We start from the raw sequence: 13612 nt of genomic DNA on the forward strand, positions 1-13612 counted from the left end.
CTTCCTTTTGCTTGCCTACCTCCTGTCAGGCAATCCCCCTCCTGGCAGAAACCACCCAGAAGTTAGGGTTAGCTGCGACCCACGAGAAAATTCTGCAAGCCTGCTTTTTTCCTAAGCAGCAATTTCTTTCTGGCCTCACTCGCAAAGAAATGGTGTCATGTCAAAGTGGTGTCATGCCAAGCTTCAAGGCGCCACTGAAATAGCTGTCGTGGAATGAGGTCAGGGCCCCTTTGTCACCTGAAGCTTTGCCTGCTACGACTCGGAATACAAATTCTTAGCTTGGTGGCATAAAGGAAAAGGATGAACAGCCATGAGAGCTGAGTTTTCAAGCACATAACTGCTAGCTATTTTTGTCATTAAAAAGTATGCATTTATTGCTAAGTGGTGCCCAGCGCTATCAACTATAAGCTCGCATGGAAGCGGTACAAGTCTGAATAGGATCTCACCTTAGTGCTAATCTGTTTTGGGTCTTGAAGGAATTGGGTACAGCACACTGTGGACCAGGATGACAACAACGCTCCTGGGAGAGTTGCAGGCTATTACCTGGTTTTTACAGAAGGGAAAGGCAGTGCAGATTTTGAACTGGAGAGAAAGCAATCTACCACTCGAGAAAAAACACAGGACCGTGGCATTATTTACCTCCATCAAATACATCTATTGCACTACTAGGCACAAGATTTCAGTGGGACTGGTCTAGAGCCACCGAATGCAATTTGCGAAACTTCTTTCAAGTTTCCGTCCTACGGAAAGTTATATGTACTGTGCAAAGAGATACTGGAAGCTCCTTTTGTTCTCCTGATTTTTTTTGTAAACCTAAGGACATTGCAGTTACATCCTTTACACTACGGAGGAGATATTTAAGAGCTGAAAACAGCCTTATCCAAGTTAGAGTTAATAGCATTACAATGTCCTGATTTATGCCCTGCACATCAGAGAACATAAAGGAAATGAGGGTTGTAGAAGCTCAATTTTGAATCAATGGAAGAAAAAGGAGCTGACAGGAATCCCTGGCCTCTCTGCTCTGGCAAATTTGCCAGACTTTACCTAACTAATTTCATCTCTGGTTTTCTTTGATGCCATCTTCTAACCCTAGATATGGCTTCCAAACTCTAGCAGAAGTTCACAAATCTGCTTTCGCTCCTTCACCTAAACGCCAGTTCTAGTTAAACACCTTTAACAACTGATCGATCCGGCAAGTTTGACAGGTACTGGGCTAGATGTATCGTGTGGTCTGAATGTTCAACAACACAAAGCTGTTATATACATTATTAACCTGGTCAGGTAGCTGGGGTATCAGACATTTTTTATATTGCTTACTGAATTTTAGTCATGTAACAGAAAAGATAATTTCTTTTCTATTCATACGTAACCATCAGTATGGATTGCATTTTTTTGCCATTTTAGACACCTGAAGAAGAGAAATTCATGCATTACTTTACTCCTGCTTACAGAGCTTGTACATTTTACTTTGGCTAAGCAATAACCCATTGCTCTATCCATCACTGAGTTCTCTGATCTCTCAATTTCTGCCTTTTTTTGTAAAAGATGTTGGATGTATTTTAAAATGTAAGAAAAAGCACAGGGGCATTGCCACACAGGAAGATGAAAAAATATGGAATAACAACTGTTAAGAAGCTGCTGCAGTTCAGGGAGTCAAATGGCTAGTACCAGGAAAACAGCCCTCAGAGAGGCTCTGACATTTGAAAAGGACATTCATGGCTCATGTTTCTTATTCTTACAATGCCTGGCCCTTGATAAAACCTTGCATCTTTATTCTTCATTAAGACATCTTTTTTCTTCCCCCAAATTATATTAATGAACAAAAATATATTTTTTTTCCTGCATATTTAAGAAACTGTATAGGGAAGAACATGGTAAAGGATTCCACAGAGGCTTCCTGCCAAATGCCTTTTGTGATAAGCTTGCCTTTTAATGGAAGAAGGTTGGACACAATGTTCCATGGGCCATTAAATGAGCCATTAAAGCTGCTTCACTTGTCCTCCAGACTGAGTTTCTGGAGAATGACAATGAGATTACACCCATTTTGGAGAGAAGAGAAAAAAGAGAGGAAAACACAAAGTGCAACTGTCCCCTCTCTGGCCTGGTGCTCTTACAGAGCCAGCCTCATAGGTATTCCCATTTGTAAGAAATACAGGCTAATAATGAACAGTTGCACATACCTTATTTGTTGCATCAATAAATTTGACTCCCTTGTAAGAGACAGACAGGACAATGGTTGGCACTTTCTTCATCTGTTCTGTAGACTTCTGAAATCAAAATGAAGATGTTGTTAGAGTTGTGTTGCATTGCAAGAACAGTGCTCCTTCTTCTCTTCTGACAAAATACGTAAGTTAAACAAAAGGTACTTATCCAAATATTTGACTTTTTCTTGAGCTGACTATGCTCCGGCTTTTGAAAAAGCTGCCTCGCAGTTACAAAACTAAAGAGAGCCTTACAGTGTGTTGCGAGGATGGTAAAAATTCTCCTTTTTCCTAGCACAATTGGAATAGAATGAAGTTAGTTTGCCAGGCTTAAAAAGACCAGACATGCAATCAGGGGTTTCCCAAAACATGCGTGTTTAAGACGTCTATCTGATACACCTCATTCATCGCTGCCTCTCCTCCCCTCTTTCTGCCCTTCCCAGCTGTAAAAACCAACAGCATGGTACTTCTCATAGTACTGTTTCTTTGCTGCAATTAGTTGTTATTTAGAAATGTTTCACACTCTTGCCTCCTTGCAGTTGTATTTGTGGCACGAGGTAGCCCTGTAGCCCTCTAGGCCTGCCAGTCAATCTGTCAGTCCAACGCCATATCTTGTCACATCTGACTGTCTGCACTTCCTCGAGTGCAGCTGCTACTGGAAGCTGCTTTACACATGAATTAGCACGGAGGCTTATTCTGCATTCCCTCCGTGCCAGGTTCTCCTACTTACAGTTCATGTCTTCCTATAAGGCTATTTTTTCTTTTATGCTAGTCTACTTCTGTGTGCCTTCAATGTGACGCACACAGCAAAGATATTTCCTCCTGAACAGATTAGACAAATATTTGGGATAGATTTAAGTTCTCTGCAGAAAAACCTGTTAATTAGTTTACAGATTAAATTTACTAAAACAGCCCCAAAACCAACCAACCAAAAACCCAAATATGGCATAATAGTTTATAGCTGATTTGAATTCTTTTAAGGTGGAAGGCAATAACAGACTAGACTATTCTATACAAAGCTACTGCAGAGAAATAAATTAGATAACGTTCAGAGAACACTCACTCATGGGAGTATCTGCAAACAATCACAGAGACCAGTCGAACATTTTCTTGAAAGGCAAGAGTAAGTTCAGTTACAGCTAAACATGAAGAAACATCAGCACACGGAATGAGAGTGTAAAGATATTGAAAGGTCTGGAATTGGTGCCTAGAAAGATCTTTAGAGCAGCTGAACAAAAGTAGCAGCGGTGGTTTTGTATTCTTCAAGAAAAACAAAACAGCATCGATATAAGCTTGAAAACAGACTATATCTGAAAAAATTATGTCAAAAACAGGTGATGCTAACACTAGAGAGCAAAACAAACAAAAGCTTAAAAGAAAAAAAACCTGTAATCAAGTCCCCTTATCAGATCTTGTTCCTTCCAGAATCAAATGATGCTCCATTTTTGCCAGCATAAAATTCAAAGCTACAGATCCAGCTACATTCTGCAATTCCTGTCTGTGCCATGAAGGCTAAAACCTCTAATTAAAGTTTCAAGGAGAGCCCCACCCATCCATGTAATAGAGAAGACTGTTGCATCTCAGTATCAAACGACAAGAGACTCAAGACGACAATCAAGTGTCAATTTATCCTCAAGAAAGCTTCTTTCATCCAGAAGGCTAGGCACTTTTAAAAAATAAAAGCTTAAATGGTAAAACATCCTGAAGAATCTAACAAAATCTGCAGTAAGACACTAATCTGATTTGCATGTTTCTGAACTGAGTGCAGAAAGAAACGGTATCCCTGCCAAAAAGCAGAGCAAGTACATACCTGTGTGTGTCTATAACAGATCTCAAATGACCCTTTTCAATTCAATTTCAATGCACAGAAAGCACAACAGTGACTGTACGGAAGCTGCAGTACCTACATCTATCAGAATAACAAGCAAAATACCCCGAATATGCTCATAAACAGACAAAATATTCACAAATATGACAACACCACTTTAATCATCTGGCAACCCAGCAATCATCCAACTTTTGTCCTTTCTTTCTGTCCCGACAGCCACACTCAGGAGCTCTTTGTCTCCCATTTTGATCATTGTAATTATCTATCTCCTTCCTCACCTCCTTAGGCAAAATTCCTCTTCTCCTCCAACACACTATACAAACATGGCTACTAAGTTCATTTATTTTAGCTTTTTGGTGTAATTTGCACTATCTTCCATTTGCCATAGAGGTTAAGCTTCCTGTTGGCAAGGCCACATTGTACTAACAGTCTGGGAGTCCTCTTTCATCTAGACCAGTAGTTTGTAATTCAATTATCTTCCTTATCTGTTCCACATTCACCTGGGTTTGTCTAGAGCAGACCTGATCTTTAGTATTTAATCAAGTTCGTGAACTGCCAGAAGACTGTATCTGAGTGAAATAGCTCATCAAGATACTATTAAATTATAGCTGGCAAATTAGGAAATGAATCAGAGACTGATGGACACTTGTAATTTATTAAGCCAAACTCTCTCAGCTGGTAAGGAGCAGCAGATGTCCCTTATCAGCTTGCAAACCATACAAACCCCAGGATTTGTGCAAAGGTGTTCTGGTAGACCATGGTCCAGTGTAGAAACAGGATTTTGGGAAACTATTCTGCACTTGTACCCTCATTGCAACAAAGAGTTGGGCAGTGGCGTAACATCCTTCATTATTATGACAGTATTATCATGAAAAACACACAGCACTATTCCCCCCCGCTCAACTCCCAGTGCTAGAGTAACTGAAGTCCACCATGTAAATACTATCTCCAAGCACCCTCCAGACTTCCACAGTTCTGAGTTGTCATGGAGAGCTCATACTATACACTTGCTGTTCCTTTCTTTTTAATGGAGGAGGTGGCTGCCAGGATGTGTAATGTGAGTTTTCAGAGCTACAGTATGAATATCATTCGCTCAGGCACTGTAACGGCTTTGGCTCTAAATTCTAGGATGTTGAGATGAAGCCCCACAGCTTTCATGGTCAGACATTTCACACCTCTGTGCAGGCCAAGTGGGCATCTCTGCCCAGAATCTGCAAAGAAGGTGGGATGCAAGAGTTACTATTCCCTTTCCTTGGGCTTTTCAGGTTCTAGCCACCGTATCAGCTCTGTGAGGACACGATGAGATGGCAAAATATTCTTGTCCATCTGGTGCCTCTATGGGAAGCAGATGGACCTGAGCCAAAGTTAGAGGAGCCACAGCTGAAGGCTGGCATTGGATGTCATGTGCATGCTGAAATATGGTCTAATGCTCCAAGGCATGTTCATACCATGGTAGCAGGATTAGATTTTAGCTGATGTAGAAGCAATCATAGTGACAGGACCCTGTCTTTGGGCAAGTGCTCACTAGCCTGGAACTGGTCATAGTCTCTACAAACTCCATGGCTGGTGACTGCAACTTTGGCTCTTTGTTTTAATACACTTCTTCAGGAGAATCATCTGGATGAACAGCAAGCACCTTCTAGGCTCATTGCCACCGCCTGTCTCCGATCAGCTGGTCGTCTCCGTAAGGACAGATGTGCGTGCCCCGTCTCCTCAGGTGCACTGCTCCTGCAGCGAGGAGTCTCAGTGCTGCAGTCTGCATGCCAGAGACCGAGCTTTGGTCCCACTTCGGAAATGCTTCCTACGGGACAGGTAGGTGACTACATGGAGGCAGGCCACGTGTAACTCAAGAACCATAAAGCAGGCTTGACTGCAGGCACAGGAAGATGGAAGAAAACATCACCATCCTAAATCTGATGTGACATTGGTTCACATACAGCATCTTTTTCTTCAGAATAAAGAGTATCAGGAATAGCAGCCTCTCTTGTATTTTGATGCAGCTGCTGCAATGAAGCTGCTTCATCCCCTCAGCACCCAGAACAGAGATCCGTCCAGTGGAAGGAGGTAGAAGGCCTCTTCTGCAAAATTGCCTAGTTACTACAGTGCTTGCTCTTACAGTAAAGGTCTGGATTTAAGACCCTTCTGAGTTTGCATCTGAACCCACTGCTGCCATTACGCAGTGCCAAAATCCTGAATAGCCTTGGAGAGGACTGGTCCCAATTCCTCCTTCTGAAACTGGTCATCAAGGGGTGCAAGAGCAATGGTGCCAGAGGGAGAGAGCAAGAAAACAAGATTCCTTCTGATCTTGTTCATGACTTTTCTTTAGTTTCACTGAAAAAACCCACCATATTGACAAGCAGACTCTAAACAGATTTCTGTAGTACAGTACTACAAATTGTCTTAAGTGGGTAAAGCATTTCCACCTGTATTTGGATTTTGAGTTAAAAAATGCTGTGCAGAACTGCTAGACATTTATTTAGAATATAAAATAAACTCCAAAGAGTTTGAGATCCACCCAGCAGTGTACCTAACAAATCAAGATAATTAATGATGGCTTAAGAGGCAGAAGACTTTGTTCTAGGAATAAAGCAATATAAACTAGCTGTTTATTTTTAAAAAGGCCATACATGCAACTATAAAATATATAACCTAAAGGGCCTTTAATCCTTTCAACACAGGATTGTACTGCAATACCTTGTTCTGCGCAGAACTGAGAGCACTAATCCAACACTTTTGAATACTCCCGTGGTGTACAAAACATGGTATCTCTGTGCACGCACACACACAAAGCAGCTGAATGAGAAATTCGGGAGCACCCGTAGAACAGTGTCCGAGTAAGATGCTCACGCATTCACTTGATATGCTGTAGCACATGGCGTAATCCAGCCCACACTCACAATGCTTTCATCTCATCTATTTATTTCCTGCCAAGAGGAAACAGGATACACTGGTACTTCTACTTTGTCACGTTGACCACTTTCATGTACTTATATATATGTTTATAACTGGATTACTCAGCTTTCATACAGCAGCCAAAATGAAACCATGTTCGTTTGTAGGTTTTCCTGCATATGTAATTATACTCGATCTTGCAAATACACAGTAAAAAGACATTATTCAACTATGCCAAGTCACTAACAATTCCATACATAAATTTCGAGTACAAGTTTAAAAGCCTATAAAATCTTAAGATTTCATCTTGGCTTTTTACTTTTGCAAATGAATCTGCTAATTCTGTCTTATACTGTTTTTTAATAGCTATCTGAAGACTAGCTGGCAATTTTACTATTCAATTATGTACGGGAATCCACTTCACTAAGAATCTGAACATTTTCCCATACTGGTAGCAACTATTAATTCCAAATGGCATCAAAATGCACATTTCAAAATATGTATTGGTACCACCTTCTGTCCTACCCATAAGCCTGTTACTTATGACTCCTCATGAAACTTCCTTTTGAGTGAATCACTTTGACAATATCATGCACGAGTTGAAACTGAAATAAAAAGTCAAAGTTCACTTTTGCCCTGTTAGTTTTGAAGCCAATTTTGAAACTACAATCTGCCTTGTAACAAAGATTTACTAACTTTTCTCAGTTCAAAAGGCTTAAAAATGCATCACTGATGTAATTTAATACCTCTTGGAATAAGATAGCATCTGTAATCCCTGTGGTACAAGACTGTTTACTTCTCTACAATTAGTGGATGCCTCCAAGCTACATTGTTAATATGAACATGGCACTGGGAATGCACCTGCAACTCATCTGCTTGAGAATGAGAAGTTTTTTGCTTTTGCAGTATCCGTACGCTGAAAGGGCAGTGCATCCCTCCCGCACCTCGGACTTCTCTCAGCCAGAGTTCAAGGACATACAATCCTCTGAAGGAGGATTTGATGCCATGGATGCTGAATCAAACAGATCCTATCCCATGGGATGGCATGATGTGGATGTGCATAACATCTTTAAGACTTCCCACCACTTCTTTTTTCCTTTTCAGTAATACCCATGTGCCTGTTCCACTGCAGGCCCTCCCAAAGCAGTAGCCAAACAAGAGAGACAAAGCTGCAAGCCTTAAGAAAGTAGAGACCAAATAATCTAAATTCTCATATACAGTATTTGATCCTGACACGATCATTTGTCTGCCTAGTTTCTCTTTGGAGGACACTTCCACTTCGGGGGGAGAAATCAAGACTGAAAAGTAGAAAGGGATTAGCAGAAACAAGGAGACTGCTATCTATATCCAGCTTCTCCTTCTTTATCTAAGAAGAAATGAGGAAGGAACACCCCAGACCCTGCCTGTTTTCAGAGAGTCAACTCTGCTTCATCTTCATCTTCCTCTCCAGAGACAGGAGAAGCAGATTTTGTAGCAATTCCAACTTTGACATTTTGGTCTTAAGTAGTCAGCAAGATATTTTTAAACACCTGCTTTGTGAATAGAATTATGTTGCTGGCTCCCCAGAACTTTGACGTGAAATGTAAGAACCCCTTCTCCAGCAAGAAAACATTTAAGACAGACACCTAATATTCAGGAAGGTGGCAGGATTCAAGAACAAAATCGAAGTTCCCTACTGCTGCAGTAAGTATCTGGTTGGTTCAGACTGTGCAACTGGTGTATGCAACATTAGTGATTTAACAATACTGCAAGGAAACCTTGCAGATACTACCTTGCTGCTGTGCTCATGCCAGTAAGTATAAAACTGTCCTCTTCCTATCTGGTCAGGGAATCCAGATGTGTAAATGCCAGATGGGGTCTACCGTAGACAACAAGTCTCCTCCTAGCTCAAATTAAACTTTATTCCTTTTCTTTATTTTGATGTAAACACATTTTATTCTCGCTTCATGTTCCTATGGTGATTTGAAGAGAAGGCAGTAATCTGATTGAAAACAGAACTTGTAATATTTCCTATTCCATCCTGAGAAGGATGAAAGCTCTTAAGTTCTTGAAGGCATCTCTCAAACATAATTAATAAATCTATTCTGGCCAGGACAGCAAGATTTAATCTCCAAGTAGCAAAGGTCAGTTTACAGCAGGTGGGAGGCGGAGATAAGGAGACAGAGCCGTCGACTGCAGAGGGAGTTTGTGAGAGAAAATAGCTGGAAACAAATAGGAAACTATAAAATATAAATCCATCCTTGGGAGTGCAAATATGTGAATGGAAAAAGAAAGTATAATCCCTTTAATAGGCACAGTTCTTGCCAAATATCCGTAATTTTGGATGGCTGCAAGAGTCTGCAATTTGGGTGGGGAAAAAAAAGCATGTATAACCTTGACCCCCATGCTGAGCTCAATCTATTGCATCTGCATGATTTTCCCCAAACAAATCCATCATCTGCCCTGCTGGAGCACACTGCTGCACAATGCTGAGAAGTACAGTGGAGAGCCAAGAAGAGTTATTAAGACGGAGATTTCCAGTTGTTTTTTTGTTGGTTTGGGGTTTTGGGGGGTTTTTTTTACATTATAGAAGATTTAGGATCTCCCTTCACTCTTAAGGGAAGGAGGCTGCTGTAAGCGCCTCTGCAGAGTTATGTGAGGGATATCAGCGTGATACGTCCCTTGAGAACCAAACCCATCAATTGCAATAACTGAAAGTACAGGAGGCATCTCCAGCTAACAGGGAGGGATCTGCAGTCAGTGAACAGGTCATTTTGGTTGTTTCTCTGGATCTATGAACGATTAAGGAAGATTGAGACACTTTTTTTACTGATAGGCTTTTTTTGTCCTTGTGCCTCTGCTGACTGGAAGGCATCCAGTTAATATCAACACTTTTTTTGAGCAGCATTAGGTTAAAGATGGAGAAGCTAAAGCCACATTGACAGAAAAATTAGCTACCTAATTTTCATACATTCTCCTTAAAAACTATTGTGCGGCTGACTCCAGAAAGATTAAAAACCTGTGGGGAAGGACCTCAACATGGTACAAGGTTGTATGTGATGCGCTCCCCCCCAATGTGTTTCAGATTCTAGCATGTGACAGATTTGAAATATATAAATGGAAAAGAAAATAAATACTAAAATTAAAAATGTTGCTCTATCATGTTAGTCCAACCCTATGTAAAAATCTTACTGACTCTTAAAGAGACTGGACAGAATTCAGTACCTGAGAAGCAAATAATATATCTAGGTTTTCACTTCTTTTTTGTAAGTGAAATGTCCCTTCCAGTACATTTAAAGTAAAATGTAACTACAAAAGAAGCCACATTTTCAGTGACAACCCAGTAGTACTTAAATACAATACTGAACAGCACATGAGAACTTCAGGATGGCTTAGGACAACCTGGACTCCCAAGTCATAGGCACCAACTTTCAGAACACAACCAGAGGGAGAAAGTTTTGGAAAAAGATACATTTTTCTCACTGGGAAGCTCAGGCTAAAATAATAATCTGTTCCCATTAAGTCAATGTTTTTTTGCTTCTGACTTGAATAGGAATATGATTAAAAGGACTACATCGAAGGAATAGATGAAATCCTGATTAAAAACTGTTTTACTCAAACCTCTTTGCAATAAAAAATTCTCAAACCAGAAAATAAACGTTCTCACAGCACAATGGTTTCAAAAGGGAATGTAAAAAATAGATTTATATAAACTCCATCACTGTATTATATAAGTGTCCTGTATGGCACTATAGACTACTAGTGCAACACCATTATTTTTATAGAAAAACTGTATTTTAAATTAAATTTGTTTTCAAACACTTAATTTTTCAGGTATATGACTTAAATTTGCCACATGCACTACTTCAAAAAAAAAACCTTACCATGGCTATAAATTATTTAGCATGACTTTTTTGATGTTAAGCTTTCTAGTTCAGTCAAATAACTTACTGAAGTTGTCATATGCTACTATGGCGTCAAATTCTGCCCTAAGATCTGCACAGGCATATGCCTAAAAAATTGAACTGCTAAGTCTGACAGTTGGAAAACTGGATGGTATGCTTGCAGCCTGAATTAATTCCCCAGAACACATGTATGTAACTGTAGATCCCTCTGTGTCAAGTTGCTGGATTTTTTTTAGAGGAGTTTAAGCCCAGGTAAGGAATGATTAGCATGTAATTAGCTGAAAAGCCACAGATCTTCAGGCAATCTAGTAAGCATGAATTACTGCCAGCCCTTAGCTAAAACAGCTTGTACAAAAGTCTGTGTGCTGCAGATATGTAACCAACAGGAAATAGTTGTCTGATTGCATGAATTTCAGACATCTTCCAGCTTTCTAACTGATCTGAATGCTACGTCTAGTGCTCAGACGCATCTTCCGTAAAAGACTTATGATCCACAGAAGAAAGGATTTCACTCATTCATCTAAGTATTTTTACACATTTAGTAGATTACCAAACAATTATATTCTTCATTAATTAATCATGCTAGATATGATACGTTCGCCATCTCTATGAACAGGTGCGTTCTTATTACAACTACAGTTGGAAATAGATGTTGTAGCTGGCCTGTGGCTTGTTTTGAGTTTCCAGCAGCGGTATGTTTCTTGGAGATAGACTGAGCCTCATTGTAATCTTCTACAGACCATTATCAGGCCAAAGGGCCACAGGAAAACATATTCTTACCAGTTTGAAGGAAACCTAACCGCTTTTCGACCATCAGGTGACACTGAATTAGATCCCTTTTCGTCCCTCAATCAGTATGCATGTAAATAACTCAAAATTAATTGGAATACTTGTGTGAGTAAAAGCATCCATAGGATTATGTGACTGTAGGATTAGACCATACGTAAAAACAATGGCTTTGGTAACATGTCAATATATTTACTAGTACGTACTTTCACATAGTAAATTCAATCTAGACTATCACATACGAGCTATAAATTCTGTTTATAAAAGCAATGTGATATTGGCACATTTAAAGTGTGGCAAAAGTACTTTGAAACATGCTCAAAGATTCAAGAGAAAACGCTTAATTTGTTTTTCTCTTAGATATAACATGCAAAATAAAAATCTACCTTTAAATTTTGGAATTACTTGAATACAGAACAGAATTCCTACTGAACACCAATATAAATGTAAGGGAAATGGAAAACAAACGGGTAGCAGAACATTACAAAAGCAAAAAGGGCACAGTACAGGTAATCACAAGCTGATATCATTTAATTTTGTCATGCTAGAGAAAGGAGTAGGTTTACTAACTTACCCTCATCTTTGCACATGCATCCTGTGTTGACTCTGTGCCTCTTAACTCTTTTACCAGCATAGAACCTAAATACTAAAATAAAAAACCATTAGACTTAATTTAACTAAAATTCCAGAACAGACAAACATCTGCAGAAATGCACTGAAAATGCCTAAAAGACCCATAGTGGTAGCAGTCAACTTAATATATTGCTTTAGAGGTTTTTTTTTTTACTCTGCAGTTCTCTGATAAATCACTTACTTAAACCAGTGTGTTAATCAACCTCTGAAACAGGAATGCACAGCAACAAGTGTATTGAATCGGACAGAGCCCTTTGAAATGGTATCTGAAAGTCTTCTACCTTATCACCTCAGTCACTCAAACGACAAGCAAATACTACAGATTCCATTTTAAAAAAGCCATTTGATTAAAAAATGGGGAATCTGCTTTTTTTAGCTGCCATCTGCCCAACTCATATTGCTCTGTGTGCAATCACGTGGACGTGAAGGCCAGCAGCGATGTTAACCTCTGTGTACACAATCTGTAACTAATTTATGTGCAAATAGCAGAGCCCGATGTCAGCAAACAGAGGAAATAAATCTGAACTGAAAACTGGTTCAAACCATTATTTCTTCCTAAGAAAAGGCTGCCCCTGAACGATTATTTTGAAGCCTTTACTGATCTGAAGGAGGGCTGGGTGAGAAGAAGCAGCAGGGAGCTGGTGCTGGGTCCTGGCTCGGCTCGCTGAAAGCCGCCGTGCTCTCGGAGGAGCCTGCTCATCTCCGAGGATACACAAGGCAGCGAGTGCCCCACTGACACATCCCCTTCCCTACCAGCCTCTTCCTCGCTACGTTTTCTGGCACGTGCGGTTTGAGCCCTTGCGTACCCCGAGAGCAGGCGGCGAGCAGCCTCGTTACTGCTAACAGGGCTGTGCGAGAGCCGCGCTCTCCGTTTCTCCTGGAGATGCTACAGGTGTGCGCATTTGTGGATATGCACAGGTTCGTAGAGCTCTCTGAAAACGGGATGTTTCTGTATTTCTGTATGGTGTCACATGCAAGTCTGGCTTAACTGGGAAAAGAGGACAGCAAGCCACCCCTCCTCTTCTCCTCCCCAGGCAGAGAGCTGTCTCTCTTTGCATTCTCACTGCAGCGCAATGCCACGGCTTCTCTTAAGGCTTCAGCCCTAAGAGAGCAGCACAGGAGTTGAAGAGAAGTCGTGCCACTGGTGAGAACAGGAGCCTCTTCCCCGGGGATGCTGCAGCCCACCACCGCTGCCCGAGCCCTTTCATTCTACCACACTGACTCCCCTTGAAAACAGCCCAAGCTGAGCCAACCAGACAGTGAACCAGCTTCATCTTAAACAAGAACCTATCAAAAATAACTTAGTTTACAGCTAAACGCAAGCTGGAAGTGAACAGAAAGTGTACTGGTTCAGCTCTCTGGTCTCCTGACCTAAATGGAGATATTTC

The 13612-nt window shown here is 40.6% G+C and overlaps 1 protein-coding gene across 1 annotated transcript in view; it reads right to left on the reverse strand.

Annotated features, from left to right (window-relative positions):
* ANKS1B (ankyrin repeat and sterile alpha motif domain containing 1B) overlaps positions 1 to 13612 on the reverse strand; it is a 425224-nt gene that overhangs the window by 11867 nt on the left and 399745 nt on the right. The window contains 3 exon segments of the mRNA XM_010561984.1: positions 2181 to 2264; positions 7300 to 7314; positions 12166 to 12237. Coding sequence (XP_010560286.1) covers positions 2181 to 2264; positions 7300 to 7314; positions 12166 to 12237 — 171 coding nt within the window.

This window comes from Haliaeetus leucocephalus, unplaced genomic scaffold (genome assembly GCF_000737465.1).
Source record: "Haliaeetus leucocephalus isolate CR32 unplaced genomic scaffold, Haliaeetus_leucocephalus-4.0 Scaffold151, whole genome shotgun sequence".
NCBI lineage: Eukaryota > Metazoa > Chordata > Aves > Accipitriformes > Accipitridae > Haliaeetus > Haliaeetus leucocephalus.